The sequence below is a fragment of the Xyrauchen texanus genome, chromosome 5, assembly GCF_025860055.1.
Source record: "Xyrauchen texanus isolate HMW12.3.18 chromosome 5, RBS_HiC_50CHRs, whole genome shotgun sequence".
Classification (NCBI taxonomy): Eukaryota; Metazoa; Chordata; class Actinopteri; order Cypriniformes; family Catostomidae; genus Xyrauchen; species Xyrauchen texanus.
Window position 1 is genome coordinate 40248225 of NC_068280.1, and position 22921 is coordinate 40271145.

Sequence of the window (22921 nt, forward strand, 5' to 3'; positions counted from 1 at the left end):
ATGGAAAGGAAAGATTACAACATGCAACACTTATTTTTCCAGTTTAGATTTATAATTTATTTGTAAATGTCTAAAAGGAATACGGGTTCAATACAAGTTAACCTCAATCAACAGCATTTCTGACATAATGCTGATTAACACAAAAACTTAATTTGACTCGTCCCTCCTTTTCGAGTGGAGGTTACAGTGAGGCACTTGCAATGGAAATTAATGGGGCCAATTTTTGGAGGGTTTAAAGGCAAAAATGTGAAGCTTATAATTTTATAAAAGCATTCGCATTAATTCTTCTGTTAACTTGTGTATTATCACAGCTGTATGGCTTTATTTTCATAAGTGTGCAAAGCGTGTGCAATGTCTTATCCAATTTTCATGATAGCACTAATTCTAAGTGCAATTTTGCACCAGCGCAAAAGGGTTTGGGTGGGAGTGTTTGCGCTAATGTGGGTGTAGGCACGCAAACTGTGGGTGTATTTTATGTAAACGAAGCGGAGCAAAGTGCAACTAACTATTTTCCTAAGAATTTTGTTGTTGCGCTAAAATGTTTCAATACCATGTCTTAACTCGGCACAAAGTCCAAATTCAGTTCTTGCATTTGCAGTTTGGAAATTCCACCAGCAGATGCTAATAAAGTTCATGTCCAAACTCTTAAATTAAGTTCCTGACAATCACTGTTGTAGCCGTTTTGAGAAAAAATTATTTATAAATTATAAACTATCTTTCGGTCATGACTTATTTGCAGTTATTATCATTACGTTTATATTTACAGTTCTATTTATGATCTAATTTATATTGGTATTTTATGCTTAAGTCACTGCAAAAGGGGCAGAAGTTGGACAGAGTAAAATGTTTGGATTTGGTATGATTTTTTTTACTATTTTTCGTTTCGTTTGAGGTGTATTATCAACACATTCTCACACCCCAACTCGTCACATATGGACGAAGCGTCCAGGACCCCTTGGCGTTACTTATTGATGCACTGGGTATATCTTTGGTGTCATTTTTCAACGTGCAGGGTAGTCCGATAGAACCGGAGCCTGTAGCGTTGAAATTTGACGTCTTGGGCTGCGAATGGGTCGAGAGTCGAGACTGCAATAAATAAAAATAAAAAGGAATAGGCTACAATAAATGATCTATGCCAGGGCTAGTATAATGGTGGCCCCCAGATCATCTTTATCTGGCCCTCCAACTGTTTTTTTATGTTTAAAAACCCTCACAATCTGATATCAAAGTGCCCTCTCAGCAAAGGTTTAGCTGCTTCATAGGCAACCGCATTCATCGGTGAGTTTAACCGCATTCATCGGTGAGTTTAACAATATAGAAGTCTATCGGACTACCCTGCACGTTGAAAAATGACGCCAAAGGTATACCCAGTGCGTCAATAAGTGACGCCAAGGGGTCCTGGCCAAGCGTCCATATGTGACGAGTTGGGGTGTGAGAATGTGTTGGTATTTTACATTTATTTGGTTTAATTTGTTTGTGTTTCAATAAATACATGTATTTTTTCAAAATCAAAATCGACCGGTAGAAGTGAAGTGCCTGATACAATCACTGTTACTACTAGCCACTATTTGTTGTCAGCAGACGAAAATGATTACTAATACTTTCATTCTCTAAAATTTAAAGGAAATTTTATATGCATTTTCCATGCATATAAAAGGACTGTGTGTCACTGTTATAGAAATGTGCCTGATCATTTACACTACCAACTTCTTATTAATGTGCTGTATTTGTTTAAATGATTGGTGCTTGAAGTAATGGACTATATAATAGGACGCAGAGGCAGGAATAACCAGAGAAGAACCTCAGTACTAAATTGCAATTTGCAATATGCAAACCCACTTGCGCCTAGACTTAGGGCATGCTTGCATGAAAATACCAAAACTTCATGGCCTTGCCCATTGAATTGCGGACTAGCTGAAAATATTTTCTTTGATAATCAACATTATGTCACAAATGCTGTCGATTGAGTTTAACTTGTATTGAACTGGGAAAATTCCTTTAATTAAACTTATAAGTAGATTACATAGAGTTACCTTTCCTCCGTGCCTGGGTCACAGTCTCAGCTGCACTCTTACTCATCACTTTGGTAATGTAGACTGGGCAATTGACTCGGTTGCCGAGGGTGATGGCACGGAAAACAGCCTCCGCCTCCAGCTGAGAAACAAACCAGTTACGTCAGAATACTTTATTCACCAATCAGAATCTGAATGGATAAACTGTTAGTCTGGTTATTCTTTTAATGAATTTGCTTATCGATCCCACCTCCTCTGGGCGGCTCAGTGGGTGGCCCTCTGGACCATTAATGCCCATTCCCAAAATTTTGCTTTGCTCCTGGAACACAATAACGTAACAATAATGTCATAATGTGTGCACAGATAATAAAAGTCAAAATGTTCCCTTTGCAACTGCAATAACTTAATCATACATGATTATGAAGCCTTTGTTACTGTTATAACATCACAGTCACAACAATTTTACAGTATGATCCTGTTTTTGAATACAGGATGACAGTACACGTATATGTTGATGGTTACCTGGGCTATGAGGTCTCCATTCTCTGCATGGACCAGCACCACCGCACCTAGCTCCTTAAGGAATGAAAATGCTTCATACAACTGAAGGAGTGAGAAAGAGATAAATCCTATGAGTTATTTATATGGCTGTGAACATAGAAACATAGGAAGATAGTTACTGTTCAATACAATAGTTTTTTACATAGTTACAGTTCCTGGTTCAATACAAGTTTTCATTTAGAAAAAATTTGATTAAGGTCAAACTTGAACAAAACAAACAAATTAAAAATACACATCATATAAAAATAGGGCTACTAAACATTAGATCTCTTTCTAACAAAGCACTGATTGTCAATGAAATGATTACAGATCATAGATTGGATGCGCTCTGTTTGACTGAAACCTGGCTTAAACCGGATGAATATATTAGTTTAAATGAATCTACTCCCCCAGGTTATTGTTATAAACATGAGCCTCGTCTGAAGGGTCGAGGAGGAGGTGTTGCTACAATATACAGTTAAGTTTTTGGTGTTACTCAGAGGACAGGATATAAATGTAAGTCTTTTGAACTAATAATGCTTAATGTGACACCATCAAATACAAATAAAAATAAAAAATCTCTGTCGTCCTTTACCCTTGCTACAGTGTATAGATCACCCGGGCCATATTCAGATTTCCTTAGTGAATTTGCAAATTTTTTATCAGATCTTGTAATTACTGTAGATAGAGCCTTAATTGTTGGTGACTTCAACATTCACATAGATAATGAAAATGATACATTGGGATTAGCATTTATCGATATTCTCAACTCTCTTGGAGTCAGACAAAATGTGACCGGACCAACTCATCGCCATAATCATACGCTAGATTTAATTCTTTCATATGGAGTTGATGTTGATAATATAGAAATTCTGCAGCAGAGCGATGACATCTCGGATCATTACCTCGTCTCTTGCATGCTGCAATCAGCTAATGTTACTCAATCTACACCATGCTATCATTCAGGTAGAACTATTCTTTCGACCACTAAAGATAGCTTCACTAATACTCTTCCGGATCTATCTCATATACTCAATAAACCCCAAAGCCCAGAAGAACTTGATGAAATAACAAAACATTTAAATGCAGTCTTCTCTAGCACCCTTGATGTTGTCGCCCCACTTCGATTAAAGAAAATTAAAGAAATAAGCCCTGCACCATGGTACAATGATCACACTCATGCTCTCAAGAGAGCAGCTCGGAAAATGGAGCGCATGTGGAAAAATACAAAATTAGAAGTATTTCGTGGTGCATGGAAGGATAGTGTCTGTGGATACAGACAAGCACTAAAAGCTGCAAATCAGCATATTTTAGTAAACTCATAGAAAATAACCACAACAATCCTAGATGTTTATTCAGTACTGTGGCTAAATTGGTTAGGAATAAAGCCTCAACAGAACCAGATATTACGTCACAGCTCAAGAGTAATGACTTCATGGATTTCTTTACAGATAAAATTGAAATAATCAGAAATAAAATTGGAATTATGCAATCATCTGTCATAGCACCTCAGAAAACAGTGTTGAATAATTTCCCTCATGTGCAACTTCAATCCTTCGCTATCATAGGTCATAAAGAGCTAACAAAACTTATCGAAACATCAAACGCCACAACTTGTTTGTTAGATCCTATACCAACTAACCTCTTCTTAATATCATTAACTCCTCGCTATGCTTAGGACATGTCCCAAGAAACTTTAAAATGGCAATTATCAAACCACTAATTAAGAAGCCACAACTTGATCCTGGAGAACTTGCTAATTATAGACCGATTTCAAATCTCCCGTTTATGTCAAAAATACTAGAAAAGGTAGTATCCTCCCAAATATGTTCATTTCTACAGAGAAATAGTATATATGAAGAATTTCAATCAGGATTTAGGCCTCATCACAGTACAGAGACTGCACTTATCAGAGTTACAAATAACTTGCTGTTATCATCTGATCGCGGCTGCATTTCTCTTCTAGTGCTTTTAGATCTTAGTGCTGCATTCGACACGATAGATCACGATATTCTCTTGAATAGGCTGGAGAATTATGTTGGAATTTGTGGAGTGCATTAGTATGGTTTAGGTCATATTTAGCAGACTGCTACCACTTTGTCTATGTAAATGAGGAATTGTCAAACCAAACAAAAGTAAAATATGGAGTGCCACAGGGATCAGTTTTAGGGCCTCTGCTTTTCTCCATGTATATGCTTCCCCTGGGAGATATTATCAGGAATCGTGGAATAAGTTTCCACTGTTATGCTGACGATACACAACTTTATATTTCTTCAAAACCTGATGAGATTTCACAATTCTCAAAATTAGCAGAGTGTATCAATGAAATAAAAGATTGGATGGCCAGAAATTTCCTTCTACTCAATTCTGACAAAACAGAGGTTCTAATTATTGGACCAAAAACTCTAAAAATAAGCCGCTAAAATATAATTTGACTCTAGATGGATGTACTGTTACATCATCGTCAACAGCGTAAGAACTTAGGTGTTATATTTGATACCAATCTGTCCTTTGAAAATCAAATTACAAATGTTTGTAGAACAGCATTCTTCCACCTAAGAAATATTGCTAAATTAAGGCATATGCTCTCGGTTGCTGATGCCGAAAAACTAATTCATGCGTTCATGACCTCAAGACTAGATTATTGTAATGCATTACTGGGAGGATGTCCAGCAAGATCAATAAATAAACTTCAATTGGTTCAAATTGCAGCAGCCAGAGTGCTGACGAGAACCAAGAAATATGATCATATTAGCCCCATTTTATCATCGTTACATTGGCTACCTGTTAAATTCCATATTGATTTTAAAATTCTGTTAACTACGTACAAAGCTTTGAATGGTCTAGCTCCGCAGTACTTAAGTGATCTTCTGTCACGCTATATTCCAACACGTTCATTAAGATCGCAAAATTCTGGCCTATTAATAGTTCCTAGAATATCAAAATCCACTAAAGGAGGAAGATCTTTTTCATATTTGGCTCCTAAACTATGGAATAGTCTCCCAAACACTGTTCGAGATGCAGACACACTCTCTCAGTTTAAGTCTAGACTAAAGACTCATCTATATAGCCAGGCATACACCTAATTTATCCTCCAACCCACAATTAGGCTGCTTTAGTTGGGTCTGCCGGAACCAGAAACCAGAAACATTGAGCATGATCTCTAACTCTGCAATAAATTAAATGGCATCTACGCTTACATCTTTTTATTTGTTTCCCTGTCTCAACCTCGGGACTCCTATCCTGAGGTCACCAGAACCGGCTGGATCCAGCACCATTCCTGCTTCATGTTGGACTCCACTGCTACATGTCGCAGAATGATGATGACTACATGCAGCCAGTGCCAGCCAAACATCACTTCAATCTATTATGACGGACTTCAGAGGATGAAATGATGCCAACTCCAACCTGCATCACCTCGGTCTATTTATGGACTACGATCTTGAAATGAAATGCTTAGACTAACTATTGCCAACAAAAGCCTTCATCAGCCAATTAACAAGGACAATTGCATCTATGTGAACTTCTGCAATTAATCAAGATGGACTTCAAAGACTTTGGTCATTAATCTTACAGTTCAAACACAATCGATGTTTAATCACTGACCCTTAACACTTAGTTTAAAAATTTTAAACCATGATTTTACCTATACATAATTAATATTTACATTACATTCATAATGTTAGCCAGAGGGGAACTGGCCCCCACAGTGAGTCTGGTTTCTCCCAAGGTTATTTTTCTCTATTAATCCACATCTTCTGGAGTTTTGTGTTCCTTGCCACAGTCGCCTACAGCTTGCTCACTGGGGTTATTAATACAATTATCATTTAATTATTTTTAAACACTATTAAAAACCGTATTTTATCTAAATTAAACAATGATGATTAATCGACTTTATAGACATTACAGTTTTATCGTCTGTTAATGCTGATCTTCTGTAAAGCTGCTTTGAAAGGCGTGAAAGGCGCTATACAAATAAAATTGACTTGACTTGACAAGTTAAGCCCAATCGACTGCATTTGTAGCATATTATCGATTACCACAGAAAATATTTTCAGCATGGGTTACTGTAAAGCACTTAGAATGGACGTTAATGGGGCCAGACCATAAACATTAAGCATATACCCTGTTTCAAAACTATAGCCATACGATGTAAATATTATACATCTTAGAATTATTTTAGTGATAAAATCTCTGTTCTACATGATTTTAGTGTGGTAAAATAGCTTAAAGGGTTTACCAGCATTAGGTCATCATGGCACTTATAAGGTTAATAAGTGACTTTATCACATTAAAATCATATTAACATGCATAATGCTTACATCTTGTGGCTATACTTTTAAAACAGTGTATTTTAATGTTTTTGGACTGGCCCCATTCCCTTCCATTGTAATTGCTTTACTTCAATCAAGATTTTTGCTTTTTTTGACTCTATTTTGTGGTAATAAATATTATGCCATAAATGCTGTCAATTGAGCTTAAATTGTGTTAAACCCTGGATATTTCTTGAACTAACCTGAGAGTCAGTCATTTGGAATAAACCTTTATAAGCCATGTACACCTGGAAAGAGTTGATTCCTGCCAAAACAAGATAACATTAATAAGATAACAGATCATTTTTGAAAGTATTTTCAAAGACGTGTTAATAATCAAATAAAAGTCAAGTTGTAAAAGAACATTATGATTAAGGAACTGATTAAGGCTTCAAAAGTATACTTTGAGTTTTGCACATGTATGAAATTAATAAATGTCTCTGGATGTGTCTCAATCAGCTCTGTAGCTCCATATGTTGTGAATCAGTATATAGTGAACATGAACACAAATTGGCACTGACAAGGGTGTTCATCCACTGAGCATTGGGACACTTAAATCATCTGCCACACAAGTACGTGTTTGAGCTTTTAAATGCAACTGGAATTAATAAACAACATTGCTGTATAAATGACACTGTTGAATGTGTTTGTGGTAGAAATTCAAACATACAGTGTTATTATGAAAAATAAATGACATAAATAAAATGACAAAGAAAAACGCAAAAAAGCATAATTTTGTGGGCACGTGAGGAGTTGCGTTTGACAGCAGACTAGAGTTTGTTAGAACAATAATGTTATGATGGACAACATATTTAAACCATAGTGGAGAGTATTTTTAACCTTCTTTTAACAACTCTAATATCTAAAAGATTGATTGCATTTCATGGTCGTTATGGATGAAAGGCATTACAAAGAACATCTCTTTTCAAGAGAAAATAATTTTTACACTTGTGCTCGTATTCTAAAGACTTGAAAGACTTCAGAAGACATGATGACGTTTCTGGTAAGGGAACATACTGCAGTGAGCAACGATGCTCCCTGGTTTTTACGGTGCTTTCTGGGAATGTTTAGGGAACTGAACGTTTCAGTGCACTGGAATGTATTCAGAATCAGAATCAGCTTTATTGCCAAGTATGCTTATACATACAAGGAATTTGTCTTGGTGACAGGAGCTTCCAGTCTACAACAATACAAACAATACCAAAAACAGCAGCAAGACATAGGTAATTAAAAACAAAAAAGAACACAAAATAAATAATTATACATATACATACACTCACCTTCATACATACCCACATACATACGTAGTGCAAATCTAATACAATCTGTTATATAAAGAACAAAAAACTTTATATTATGTACAGAGCAATGTAAGTAATGGCAGAAGTGGATATGTTGGATAATATAAATTAAAATTAAAATTAAACTGTGTATTGCACATCATTATTGCTCAATGGGGCAATTTAATTGTTCATTAGATGGATGGCCTGAGGGAAAAAACTGTTCCTGTGTCTGACGGTTCTGGTGTTCAGTGCTCTGAAGCGCCGGCCAGAAAGCAACAGTTCAAAAAGGTAGTGGGCAGGGTGAGTGGGGTCCAGAGTGATTTTTACAGCCTTTTTCCTCACTCTGGAAGTGTATAGTTCTTGAAGGGGGGGCAGGGGGCAACCAATAATCCTCTCAGCAGACCGAACTGTCCTTTGTAGTCTTCTGATGTCTGATTTCGTAGCTGTACCAAACCAGACAGGTATTGAAGTGCAGAGGACAGACTCAATGACTGCTGAGTAGAACTGTTTCAGCAGCACTGGTGGCAGGTTGAACTTCCTCAGCTGGCGAAGGAAGTACAACCTCTGCTGGGCCTTTTTCACAATGGAGTCGATGTGTATCTCCCACTTCAGGTCCTGTGAGATGGTAGTGCCAATAGAGACTAGAAATGGCCGACTCCCTGATCATTGCCCTGACTAGTGAACTAGGAAGCTGATTGAGTCAAACCCACAGTAATATATAAACAACATGTAGTGTGTTTACCTTTTTCCTGTACCAGCAGCTCAAGCTCTTCCTTTACACCTTCATTCCACTGTGGGATATCCACATGGAATGAATAATCACAGCAGCACTTCCTTTCGGCTGCTTCCTGCCACTTCTCAAAGACCTCCAAAACACTGTCCCCTGGCAGTGGACTCACGTGGTCGACTGAAACCGAAGACAGTACAAAATGTCCTTGAGATTTTCTATACACTATAATATCAAGGATTTTTCTAATTATATTTTTGAGTTTTCTTATCAAAGAACAAAATAGGAACACCAGAATGTCAAATCACAGGTATAGATCTTGTTTCCTTTACATGTTAACCTTATCCATCTTTAATCTGTCTGTACTATCTCACAGTTTGTGTATTGTAGATTGCAATGTATTGCATAGTTAGATTTAATTATGTATTGCATTTTAGATAGCAATTTGTATAATTTTATATATATATTGTATTATTGTGTACATTGTACATAGTATTTTACATAGTAACATACTGTATGTAAAATACTATTAGCCATGTAAAATGTACCATATTTGATCACGTTTGTAAAATTGTCATGGTAGAGTCAGCTATAAGCATTGTAAAGTCCAGACTCTAAGCTTTAAAATGGGACCTATTTTGTTTAGATCAAGCAAGTGGTTATTAAGTTATTACATTTAATATTGTTAAATTTTTTTTCTGCAGGGAGTGCCACTCATTAGACTGCTATAAGCTCAGTTCAATGAATCCTTCTATCAATAAAAAAATACATATATATTTAAAATATGTATGTAAAAAAGAAGTACAAATCATGTCATAATTAAATTTTTTACCAAATGTGTTAGCCCAAACAGACACAACACAAAGGTTAAGCGTATTATTATTATTATTATTATTATTATTATTATTATAGTATTTTACATTCACCCATTTGCACTTTTACACACTGTCCCATGTATGTTACATAGCTTTACCAACAACAGTTTCCACCGACCTCGCATGTGGTAATAAGACATTCTATTCTATTCTATTCTATTCTATTCTATAGGAAAATCCAGATTGAACCACTGGCTTGAAAATGCTAATTCTCTTCCAGGTTTTTGGAATCCAAAATTAACAGCTCTTTTGGAATGCTAATTTGCTTTAGAGAAAGATACAAGTGAGTACAATTGAAGTCCCTGTTAGGGAGGATGTGCCAAACCAGAGCATTTGGCACTGTATCCTAAATGTTCAACATACATTGACCAATGATCAAATAAGACAACCATATCATTTTAAGTGCAAATATTTTTCAACAAACTATAAATATCTATGTTTAACCTATACATCAAGTTAACTGTCCATCCAAACTCACTGATCATGGTAGTTCCTCCTGCCAGTGCAGCTTTGGTACCCTGGTAGAAGTCATCCACAGGCGAGGTGCCCAGGTAGGGCTTAAGCAGGCAGGTGTTCACATCAATGCCTCCAGGTATCACCATACACCCATTAGCCTCAATCACCTTCACACCCCCCGGCACAATCAGGTTCTCCCCAACCTGTCTGAAGGAAAGATGGAGGGATTGATGAAGAGGGTCAGAAAAGAAAAGGAGAAAAACATTATTGGGAGTAAAGTTATCAAATGAACTTATGCTTCCTATAGCCTTCAGTTTAGGTAATGCAACAATACAAATGTAATATATTAAATGAAAAAAATCTTAATTTTGGTATACAATACACACTCTTAAGAGTTCCAAAAAGTGTTTTGCAGCCATAGGATAACCTTGTTTAAATTAATCGTTCTTTTGAAAAACATCTATGTAGGTATACTGGTGTTTCTAATAACCCAGGAGGATTTCCCTTTTTTCTCATTAATGAATGAAGAATTCATAATGTACAGTAACATCAAGAATATAATAAAATGGCTCTTGAAAAGAAGAGGGTTCTTTGCTTAAGAAAGGTGATGCAAAGTACCATTAAAGAACCTCGGCGTATGACTGGGATTGGTGGGTTTTGTGCATCTTTACACTTTACAATGTAGTTGTATTTGTTAATATTAGTTAACGGAATGGTTAACACTAACTAACAATGAACAATACTTTTAAAACACTTTTAATTTTGGTTAATATTCATTTCTACATTTACTAGCAAATTTCTTATATAAAAGCAAACAACTACATGCACAGTTTGCTTCTGGAAAGTATGAGCCTTGATGCATTCCGCTCCCGCCTACTTAAAGAGTATGATTATAGCGTCACTTACTGTGAGAAGGATATATTTGCAGGCATTGTTACACAAAGGAGCGAGAGCTCCATACCACCATTTAAGATATAGAGAGCCCCTTACCTAACCCTTTCCCTAGCCTTAACCATGAGTGGAAGTGACGCCCCACTTTTGGAGTTGGCGTAACCCCTTTTGGAGTAACCACAACCCCTTCTGGAGCATAACCCACCCTCTTTTGGAGATTGTGCCCCATTTTGTCTCCAGGCTGCAGCTATACCTACTTGCTTACTGTAGCTGTTTAGAGTACATTTACCATGGCAAATACGGCAGTAAAAAAGGTCATTCTGGACTGTTACATCTGAACTAATCTATTATTTACATTAAATGTTTTAAACGTTAATATTAGTTGCATGCATAATGAACTAACAAAAACAAACAATGAACAACAGTAGACTACTTTTAAACTGAAATTAGCCAAGATTAATACATACAAAAAGCATTGCTCATTGTTTGTGCACTATACCTTATGCATTAAATCTGAAGTATGTAATATTTTAAGTGTTAAAATATTCTTCAATCCCAGCTTAATATGCAGAGACAACTATAGGTAAGTAATTAATAGGTTCATTTTCTCGAAAACAGTAAACATTTTGTCTCTGTGGTGCTATAAAAATTTCTGTGTTTGTTTTGGGTGAGTCTCTGACTGTTTGAGCAACTGAAGATGAAGGGCGTATTCAGAAGTTTTTTTTTATTTTGTTCGGTGGCGCTACAGAAATTACATACTTCAGCTTTAACCAATGTTAAGGAATCAAACCTTATTGCAAAGTGTTACTGATTAAATAGTTAATGCATGTAAAACATTATATTTGATTGTGTGTGTGTGTGTGTGTGTGTGTGTGTGTGTGTGTGTGTGTGTCTCTGGGAGTGGTGTTTTACTTAATAAGTCCATCTTCAACATAGACATCCGAATAGAGGGATTGATCATCATTAACTACTCTTCCTCCTTTAATCAGCAGCCGATCACTCTGAAGAAGAGAAAAACGTTTACAGATCAGTGAAATGTAAAAACCACAGATAGAGAGAAAAAAATATACACTGTAAATGTGATCCAAGTGGTTACCTTTCATTTCAAGTCAGAAAATATTATTTAATATGCCTGAAACTACTTGAATACATTGGATATACCATCATAGATCATTTTAAATGGTCAGATAGGGTAGAAATGGCTCTTTAAAGGTGCTAAATGTAATATTTTTACTGTACTAAATCATAAATTGACCATAATAAGTCATTAGAGGATTAGGAAACATGCTAAGTTGAAATACTGGCTTCTCCGATAACAATGCTACAGCCAGTATATTCTACTTTGAAGTTTCCATTCCAGGCTAGAATTTCTGTTTATGTTTTGGCCTGTGTGATCCCACTCACTGCCACTCACCAATAGTATTTCGACACTGCCAGGTTGCCAGATTTGAACAAGTTTGCAGGCAAACAACACTGCATGCTGCAGCCATTGAAGCCAGCAAACAAACTGGATCAGAGATAACAGATTCCACCTGGCCTAAAAACGAACCACCTTAACGAACCTTTCCATCCGTCTAAAAACCACCATGACCAGAGGCGTAGTAAAACAATGATAAATACTGGAGATGCCTTTGGAAGATGGAGACAGCTTAAAGCCCAGAAATCCTTTAAAACGGATGCTGCTAATTTGTGTCAACATTCTGGCAACCCGCATGAGCTTCGAGTCTGGGACAGAGCAGACAACTCTCCAATATTTTATTTAAAGGGTTAAAATAACAACCTTTAAAGGACTAGTTCACCCAAAATAAAAATTCTTCAATCATTTACTCACAAACACTCATGCCAACCCAGATGTGTAGGACTTTCTTTCTTTTACAGAACATAAATTACTATTTATAGCAGAATATTTCAGCTCTGAATAGCAAGTATTGGCAGTGACATACGTTCAAGTTTGCTGCTTCAGTATTTGTAGATCATTTTTCACATGTTTCTATGGTATACTGGAAAACAATGATAAGCGTTTCATAAGTTTTAAAGGCTTTTATTGGCAAAAACACTCAATTTATGCAGAGTCAATATTTACAGTTCGCTCTGGCATGCTGGATATCAGCTTCTGGGCCAAATCCTGACTGATGGCGATCCATATGTGCCTTATTAGTGCTCAGAGTTGATCACAATTTGTGGGCTTCTGTTTGTCCACTCGCCTTTTGAGGATTGACCACAGGTTCTCTATGGGATTAAGATCCAGGGAGTTGCCTGGTCACAGATCCAAAATTTCAACGTAATGATCTCCAAGCCACTTCATTATCACAGCTCCTGGATCGTTGGGAGAAGTTTTTCTTGCAGGACGTTTTGATACCATTCTTTATTCATGGCAGTGTTTTTGGGCAGAATTGTGAGAGAGCCCACTCCCTTGGATGAAAAGCATCCCCTCACATGGATGGTCTCAGGATGCTTCACTGTTGGCATGACACAGGACTCATGGTAGCGTTCACCTTTTCTTCCTCACTGGACTAGCGATTTTCCAGATGTCCCAAACAGTCGGAAGGGGGCTTCATCAGAGAAAATATCTTTAAACCAGTTTTCTGCTGTCCAATCCTTGTAATTCTTGCAGAATTTCAGTCTGTCCTTGATGTTTTTCTTGGAGAGGTGGCTTCTTTGCTGCCCTTCTTGACACCAGGCCATTGTCCAAAAGTCTTCGCCTCACTGAGCGTGCAGATGCACCAACCTGCTGCCAATATTGAGTAAGCTCTGCACTGGTGGTGACACGATTCCGTAGCTGACTCCTCAGGAGGAGATGTCCTGGCGCTTGCTGGACACTCTGGGACGTCCTGAAGCCTTCCTCACTGCAGTTGAACCTCTTTCCTTGAAGTTCTTGATGATCCAGTAAATGTTTCTTTCAGGTGCAATATTCCTTGCAGCAATTTCCTTGCATGTGAGGCCATTTTTATGCAATGCGATGATGGCTGCACATCTTTCTTTAGCGGTAACCATTGCTTACAAGAACACAGTGATTGGAAGTACTTCTTCCCTCCTTTTATAGCAGTCAGTCTGTTCTTATAATCCAATCAGAATGATAGAGTGATTTCACCTGACTAGTACTCGTTCACACTTTCCCAGGTGCTGCTGATATGATTAGTGAAATTATGTTGGTTGGTCATTTTGTGACAGGACCAAAAAACTGTGAAATGTTTTTTTTTTTTTTGGCAAATTAAGCTTTTTGCAATTATTTAAAATGCATCTGATCACTCTGCACCGTAAGCTAGAAACAATGTGAATCAACACCACAACAACTGAAGCAGAGAAATTTGCGAAACACAACATTTATGTCACTGCCAATACTTTTGGCCACGGCCGTAGGTCCATACAATGCAAGTGAATGGTAACCAAAAGTTTGAGAGAAAAGCACATAAAGGCAGCAAAAAATTTATTAATATCACTCTAATGGTTTAATGTATGTCTTCGGAAGTAATCAAAACGATTTTGGGAAAGAACAGACCAAAATGTAAATCCATTTGGATTGCTTCAGAAGACTTGGATTAAACGACTGGAATCATATGGATTACATTTTTGCTGCCTTTATGTGCTTTTTGCAGCTTCAAATTTTGATCACCATTCACTTGCATTGTTTGGAGCTACAGAGCTGAAATATTCTTCTAAAAATCTTTGTGTTCTGCAGAAGAAAGTCATACATATCTGAGATGGCATGCGGTGAGTTTTCATCTTTGGAGTAGAACTGTGAGTGAACTGTAGTTTCACTTTTTACAAGGTTTTTTTTTTTTTTTTACAAGGTTTCCACCTCACAGTCTGGGAATGAGTGGGGTTCAATGAAGAGAGCAGTCGCCAGTGTAGGGAAATGTTAGGTTGCCATGGCAACCTCGCATCCAACTGTCAGATAGACACATACCAGTGTGCTTTTTCTTGGTAGTCTTTGGGATGTGAATTCAGAGCAAAGGCATAGTAATCCAACCTTCATTTACTACACACTATTCCTAGATACGCACCAGATTATGTTTAAAATCACTGGCGCAGATAGCAAAGATTGCTTTTGACAAGGATTAGTAACGCTTGTAATCCATTAGTCATAACATGCAAGGCATGAATTTCTCCAATTTGTGTGCATTGTCATAAAAAGTGTGGTAGATCTCTGTAATTGGCGACAGACGTTGTAGTCTTGCCCGCTGCAAATGCACTCGCTATGATTTGTCAAATGAAACGCTCTCAACAAAGCTAGATTCAAGCACTGATTCATTATTTACATCTGCATCTATGAAATGCCTGCACGCTTTAGGCATGGCAGGGATGTGCGCCTGCCTTTGACACATTGTAGCAGTAATGGTCACCTTCCCGTTGGTCGATTGCACTTCTAAGCGGGTTTGGTTTATGCTTTGCTGGCTCACTAAGAATTTAATCCCTACTCGTTTCACCATGCGCAGGGATTTACCGGGTAGCGGAGGGTCGCCTCGCAGCCAATATCTTACCGTCAAATGCGGGATATTCTTCTTTCCCTGGTAACCAGTCCCAGACATCTCTTCTTTATCAGTCCAGAGTAAATTACGGATGCAAAGAGATGAAAAATAAACAGTCACCCGCTACTTTTGTGCTACCAATCCTCTTAACGAACCAGCGCTCCCTTAGATCAAGATAAGCGAGAGAATCTCCCGAGGGGTGTGTGTTTGAGCGTAGCCTATATGTGTGTGCAGCTCGTGTGTGTGTGTATGAAAGTGTATTCGTATGTTCGGCAGCGCGAGACGTGTTTTGTGTTGGATTGTATGTTGGAGCGCCCCCCTCACGTGAAACAAAGAGAGGGAGAGAGGGAGAGAAGACAGTGTAGTCGAACGTTTTGTATGTTGTACAATGTATTAAATTAATAGGTAATTGCATAAATGGGCAAAATCTGGTTGAATTAAAAACCTCTAAAATGCTAAGGGGCCGTTCACACCAAACTTGTTTTCCATCCTTTTGCGCTGTTTTTCAAACGCTTTCCTATGGAATAATAGACGCATTTGGCCGTTGCGCCGCGTTCGGCTGTTTTCCCGCGTCTCGTGCAGTAGGCTACCGCGTCAGGCTACAGGAATGCCAACTTTTAAAAACGCTTCTCTGGGGCCTGGGTAGCACAGCAAACAAAGACGCTGACTACCACACCTGGTGGCCAGTTTGAATCCTGGGCCTGCTGAGTGAACCCAGTCAGGCTTCCTAAGCAACCAATTGGTCCGGTAGTGTCCAGTTGAGTTAACTTCCTTGTGGTCGCTATAATGTGGTTCTTGTTTGTTGAAATGAGTGATGAGTCCGTTCTTTGAATCCAGTCGAATGTATTTATTACAGAAAGCTTTCCGAGTATAATGAACTTATGCAACTACATGCAACAAACTATATTATCAACCTGGCGGGGGAGGATGTGCACGCTGGACAGCAGAACTAATGCGCAAGCGCACTTCGTCCAGTACAGTGTCTTGTAGTGTCCATACAATTAGCAAACATTATCATTCACCAGAATGATCTACATCCCCTTTCTTTAGTTAGTGTCTTCTACGGCAAACAGAATATTAAAAATAGACACTAACTTACAAACTATAACAATTCCATTTTCTATTGAAACACTTGTCTTTTAACATACAAAACATTTTAACAATTGTATGTGAATCCATTGCATTAAGTGGTAGCTAAACACAATATCAAATGAACAAAATATTTAAATGCAGGTTGTTTGTTTTTTTTATATATTTTTTTTAAAACATAAGGCTTATGCTAAGCACTACAACCAGAAATAGTCTTATTTTTTTTCTCTCTTTTTTTTTCTTCAATGTCTTTGGCTCGCAGCCCATAACAGCTAAATATTCATTGTTCATACTTTGGATTAGGCCTGCAGACACGACCTGAGCGTGTCACATACAGTGTGTTACCTAGTGTTACCTTCTTTGGAGATTGAACAGCAGGCCTCTGCTGCTCGCTAGTGGGCAGAGGTGTTACCTGGGTCTCTTGAGATGCATGTGGTGTGGATGGGAAACTGTCTGGAGCAGCTGGACCGGCATACTGACGATCAAAGTCTTCAGAGTTGATCTGTCGTGGTGGTGGCTCAGCAACAGGAAGGATGTGACGACGATTTCTTCTGTAGGTTCCTCCATCGGACTCGATGATGTAGGAACGTGGTTCCTTGCACACTTCCTTCACAGTGCCCAAGTGGTCGTGTCCCTTGATGGTCTGCATCCTAACAACTTGTCCCTCTGCAAGCGGCTGTAGTGGGTGGCTTGATGCATCGTAGTATCGCTTTTGAATGAGTCTTTTATTTTTTAGTTGGGCAGTGACCCGCTTTGTGTTCTTCGGGCTGGCTCCAGCAGTCTGGTGCTGACAGGAAGAGTTGAGCGTGTCTGCCGTGACATCAGACGTTCTGCAGGTGAGCCCAATGCTTGGTCACGGGAATGTTCCTGATGTTCAGCAGATTTAGATACACATCAGTCCCATCTCTGTGAGATTTTTCCATCAGTTGTTTGGCACTACGGACTGCTCTTTCTGCCAGTCCGCTTGACTGTGGATATGCCGGGCTGCTGGTAACATGAATGAAATCCCACTGCTCAGCGTAAATCCTTGAAACGCTGGCTTGTGTATTGCCTCGCATTATCACTGATTAGGGTGTGGGGTGTTCCGTGGACAGAAAAATGCCTTTTCAGCTTTATGATCACAGCTGCTGAAGTTGTGTCACGGAGAAGGTCGATTTCATACCACCCTGAGTACGAGTCTACCAGCACCTGGTACTGTTGTCCGTGCCACTCAAACATATCAGTAGCCACTGTAGACCATGGCAAAGCTGGAACTGAATGTGGCTGTAGAGGTTCCTTCTGCTGGTGTGGTCTGGTGCTGTTGCAGACGGAGCATGATAGCAATTCTTCTGCAATGTCTTTGTTCATTGACGGCCAAAAACAGTGCTCCTGGCCCTGCGCCTGGTTGACTCTAAGCCTGGGTGACCTCTATGTACAATATTGATATATTCCCGGTGCAGTGAGTGGGGAATAACTGTTTTGTGGCCCTTAATAACTATTCCATCTTCCACAACCAGCTCATCTCTGTAAGGGAAGAATGAACGTATGGATGAGTGAACGCCATGCGTTCTTTGTCAGGCCATCCGTGTTGAATGGTTTTGCTAAGAATTTGTAGCCCTGATCCTGTGCTGTGTGGGTCCGGAGCTCCTCTAGTCGGTTAGTTGAGATGTAGCTGACCGACATCACCTCAAATGTGTTATTGGTAGCTGGGCATTGTGAGACAGCTTTGTTTGGAGCTCGTGATAGGGTGTCGGCTAGGTACATGTGCTTACCCTTCTTGTAGACCAGTGTGATATCATAGGCTTGTAACTGTAGTAGCATCCTTTGCAGTCGGGCAGGAGCAGTGTGGATGGGCTCTTTAGGATTGTGACGAGGGGTTGATGGTCTGTTTCAATGACCGTGAGGCTTCCCATACACATAATCCTTGAATTTGGTACATGCAAACACCACTGCCAACAGCTCCTTCTCGATTTGAGCATATCAGCGTTCCGTGTCAGTGAGTGTACGAGACGCATAGGCTTACTGGTCTCTCCTCCTGTAAACATGCAGCACCAAGTCCGTGAACATGACGCATCACAGGTCAGCGTAACTGCTTTTCTCACATCATAGTAGGATAAGACTGGTGCACTGGATAGGCATGACTTAAGATGGTCAAACGCCTGCTGATGCTGAGGAAACCAGCTCCATGCAGTGTCTTTGTGTGTGAGCTGTCTCAGAGGCGCTGCAATCTCGCTGAGGTTTGGGATGAACTTCCCAAGATAGTTCACCATACCAAGGAATCGCTGCATGGTTGGGACGCCCTGAGGGACTGGCATATCTGTGATAGCTGCAGTCTTGGCAGGGTCGGCTTTTAGGCCCTCCTTTGTAAATATGTGACCCACATAACAGACCTGGTTCAGGCGGAACTTGCATTTGAGACGGTTCAGCCTGAGGTTTATCTCTCGGGCCCGGTCGAGCACCTGTTTTAGATTGGCGCCATGTTCTATAGCATCACAACCTCCTATGATGATGTCATCTACTATAATAGCACACGGATATCCAGCAAACAGTTGTTCCATCGAAGCTGGAAAACTTCGCTTGCTGAGCTTATGCCAAAAGGCATACTGAAGGAATCTATAGCGCCAAAAGGTGTGCTGAATGTGGTCAGCATTGATGACTTGTGATCCAGACGTATTTGCCAGAATGAGCTCCTTGCATCTAGCACAGAGAACACTGTAGCACCTGACATCTGGGTCGCAACTTCCTCAACGCCACGCATTGGATAATGGGGTCTCTTCAGAGCAGTGTTGAGGTCTTTTGGATTGATACACAGTCTGATTTCTTGTTTGTCCTTTTATGTGTTGCCACCATGGATCTAAACCCAGTCAGTAGGTTCAGAAACTGTGGTTATGACGCCTTTATTCTGCATGCTGTCAAGCTCGGCTTTGACTCGTGTCTGCATTGCCACTGGGATGCGGTGTGCTGGACCTAACCACTGGTTGTACAGTTGGATCCAGTGTCATAGAGTATGTGATAGGAGTTTTCCGAGCTCCTCACTGAACACATCTTTGTATTGTGCGAAAATCTGTTTAGTGAAATCAGCATCGCCTCGGTGCTGACCTGATGAACGTGAGGGCTCATTGTGACAATTCCTAAGCGCACACATGCACGAAATCCCAGTAGTGGCACTACATCTCGGTCCACTAGGAAAAAGGTAGTGTGTGTTGCTGTCCATCTAAGCAACAAGGCAGTGTAACTATTCCAGTAGTCTCTATTTTGCTGCCTCCATAAGCCACTAAGTTGGTGTCTTTGGTGCATTTCATTGGTCGCTCACCGTCAGCAAGCAGTTGGAAGGCATCTTTTGACAATACGCTACACCTAGCACCTGTATCAACTTTCATCTCAAAGGGCTTGTTATGTATGTGCAGTGTAACAAATCCTTCATCCTTTCCTTCTGTCTGAGGAGTGATGGTGTTTACACACTTGTCGCCGAAGTTTGACACCATCCACATAAAAAGTGTCATCACTGGCACTGTTGTCTGGCTTTTCCAGCTCTAACTGGTACACAGGTTTTCTATAGTCTTTGTGTTTTGCATAACTTTTCTTTTCATAGCCTTGACGGTGTGACATGGACTTGCAGCATTTTTTATAATGATTTAATTTTTTACAGTTATGGCATTGCTGGCCAAAAGCAGGACATTTGTCTCTCTGTGCAGCATGGCTGCTTCCACAATTGCTGCAGTTTGTAATGGATTTTGTCTCGTATTTGACTGCTTGAGATTTATATCTTGACCTCTGTTGCCACCCACTGGGATTTGGCTGAATTGCGTCAACAGTGGTGGCTGTTTGGGGCATGGCTAGAGTTCTATTATTTTCCTCAGTCATCTCATAAATGCGGCAGATTGTAATGGCTTTAGTTAGAGTTAATTCACTATCACGTAGCAAAGCCTTTCTTATACTGTCATTTCTGATGCCACATACTATTCTGTCACATATCAGTTCATCTGCCAGGTTTCCAAAGTGACAACTGCTAGCTTTGATCCTCAAATCACTTATGTAAGATTCGATAGTCTCACCTTGCTTTTGATTTCGTGAATGAAACTTGTGTCTCTCCATAGTTTTGTTATGTTGAGGGTTGCATACCTCCCGAAATTTCCGTTTCAAACACTCGGGGTCTTCTCTAGACTCAGCTGGAACGACAACGGCTCCAGCTTCACCTGGCGCCCTCACCTCTGCTGTGTAAACAAATGAACGCTCACGTTCGATGGCCTCCGCTCCTGCTAGATTGAGGAGAATATATGCCTTTGTTTTGGCAGGCTTGTCAGAGTGCGCCGCTGCAATGAATATATCATATTCTTGTTCAAAAATCCGCCAATTCTCAGCAAGGTTCCCGTCAAAAACGAGGGGATCTGGTCTGCGAAATCCATCCGCCATCACGTCTTTATTCGTAACTTTTAACTTGACGTTATTTCTCAGAAAAAACGTGTGAAACTCACAGGCGATAGATCCGTTTCATATCTTCTGACACCATGTTGAAATGAGTGATGAGTCCGTTCTTTGAATCCAGTCGAATGTATTTATTACAGAAAGCTTTCCGAGTATAATGAACTTATGCAACTACATGCAACAAACTATATTATCAACCTGGCGGGGGAGGATGTGCACGCTGGACAGCAGAACTAATGCGCAAGCGCACTTCGTCCAGTACAGTGTCTTGTAGTGTCCATACAATTAGCAAACATTATCATTCACCAGAATGATCTACATTGTTGGTCACGTGGTGTGTTGTGCATGGATGCAGCTGAGAATAGCACAAAGTCTCCACATGCGCTAGGTCTCTGCAGAATCGTGCTCAACAAGTCATGTGATAAAATGCATGGATTGACTGTCTCAGAAGCAGAGGCAACTGATTCGTCCTCTGCCACACGGATTGAGGCGATTCGCTACGCCACCACAATGACTTAAGATTCCATTGGGAATTCCAAACTGGGGAGAACAAAATTATAATAATGAAAAATAGAAAAAATGAAAATAAACGCGTCTTGAGGCACCTGCGTTCAGTTCCATTGATTTCACTGCTTCTAGCTTCTTCTAGCGCAAGAACTCAGCAAATGTAGAACATTATCCTAACGTTAGCGCTTGATTCCCAAATTGATTGCCTATTTCTTGGGAACCAATTATAACGTTCTAGGAATGTTTACCTAGGTTCTATCATTTATAACCATAAAATAACATTCCCAGAATGTTGCAGTGAGGTTTTTGTGTGACACATGTTTACAGAACGTTCTCTAATGTTTTTTTTAGGTTTTACTTTGATAACAATAAACTAAACTTCCCAGAACATTACAGGGAGGTTTTTGTGACAACCTAATAAGAGCTTATCAGAAGTTCTCTTATTTTTATAACAATAAACTAAACATCCCAGAACATTGCAGGGAGGTTTTTGTGACAACCTAATAAGAATCAGAATGTTATCGAATGGTTACTTTTAGGTTTTATTTTTCATAATTTTTTTTAAACGGTAAAAAGATGTTGATAGACAAAAAGGCGTCACATTAGTGCAGTACAACATTTCATTATATGTAGAAATAAACAACGTGTTCCAGTTGAACGGCCCCTAGCTGCTCCCTCTGTGCTTAACAAAGAGATGAAGTTCTTACTATGAGCAAATATTTTTAAGGAAAATAAATTCGCACTTCAAGATTTCCCACAATCAAACCTCCACAGAAGTTTTTTCCCTCAAGCATTAACAAAATAAAATATTTTTTAATAAATAAATAGCCCACCTTCCCGTTGTTTTGCCCATAATTTACAGTCTGATCTTTCTCGCCCGTTGAGCTGATCAGGGAACCCCCGCCGATCTCATAAGCTCCAATGTCCCCATCCAGAATGCGCTCTCTGCTACAGCTCCGTGGCGTCCTGTTTCCTTTCCTTCCCACCGCATACTGATCAAAATTTATAGTCTTGTTATCATATGCGCCCTCGACGGAGCTAAACAGTCCTTGAGACTTGTGCCGCTGGTTAGGTCCAGAGATGGGTTTAGCCAGGTACACAGGGAGCTCATCTTCCCGGTTCCACTGTCGCCTGCAGTCCGACATCACATATATCGGGGGGATGATACTCAAATACAGCGCTAAAGCAATATGCCAGTGCTGAAAACCAGGTCAAGCTTGGTTTGCCAGGCGATGCTGAGCGGAGGTCACAGCACGCAGACTGATAAAGCGAATGATGCGTTAATCTACTTTCAGCCAGAAGAGCTAGTCTGAGTTAAGCAACAATGCATGCTCAAATCCACATACAAAACTGGA

The 22921-nt window shown here is 39.5% G+C and overlaps 1 protein-coding gene across 2 annotated transcripts in view; it reads right to left on the reverse strand.

Moving 5' to 3' along the window:
• The window catches only part of LOC127644048 (dihydropyrimidinase-related protein 1-like), a 30733-nt gene extending 7953 nt beyond the window's left edge, over window positions 1-22780 (reverse strand). Inside the window, exons 1-8 of one of the 2 annotated variants that reach the window (XM_052127057.1) lie at window positions 22400-22780; window positions 12010-12098; window positions 10229-10413; window positions 8891-9055; window positions 7069-7130; window positions 2535-2615; window positions 2263-2331; window positions 2034-2154 (exon numbers count right to left, since the gene is read on the reverse strand). In XM_052127057.1, the coding sequence (XP_051983017.1) occupies window positions 2034-2154; window positions 2263-2331; window positions 2535-2615; window positions 7069-7130; window positions 8891-9055; window positions 10229-10413; window positions 12010-12098; window positions 22400-22711 (1084 nt within the window). In that variant the 5' untranslated portion in view covers window positions 22712-22780. Of the gene's footprint in view, window positions 1-2033; window positions 2155-2262; window positions 2332-2534; window positions 2616-7068; window positions 7131-8890; window positions 9056-10228; window positions 10414-12009; window positions 12099-15578; window positions 15779-22399 lie in introns of those variants that run through there. The other variant, XM_052127058.1, reaches the window with a different exon arrangement.
• Window positions 22781-22921: the final 141 nt, after the last annotated feature.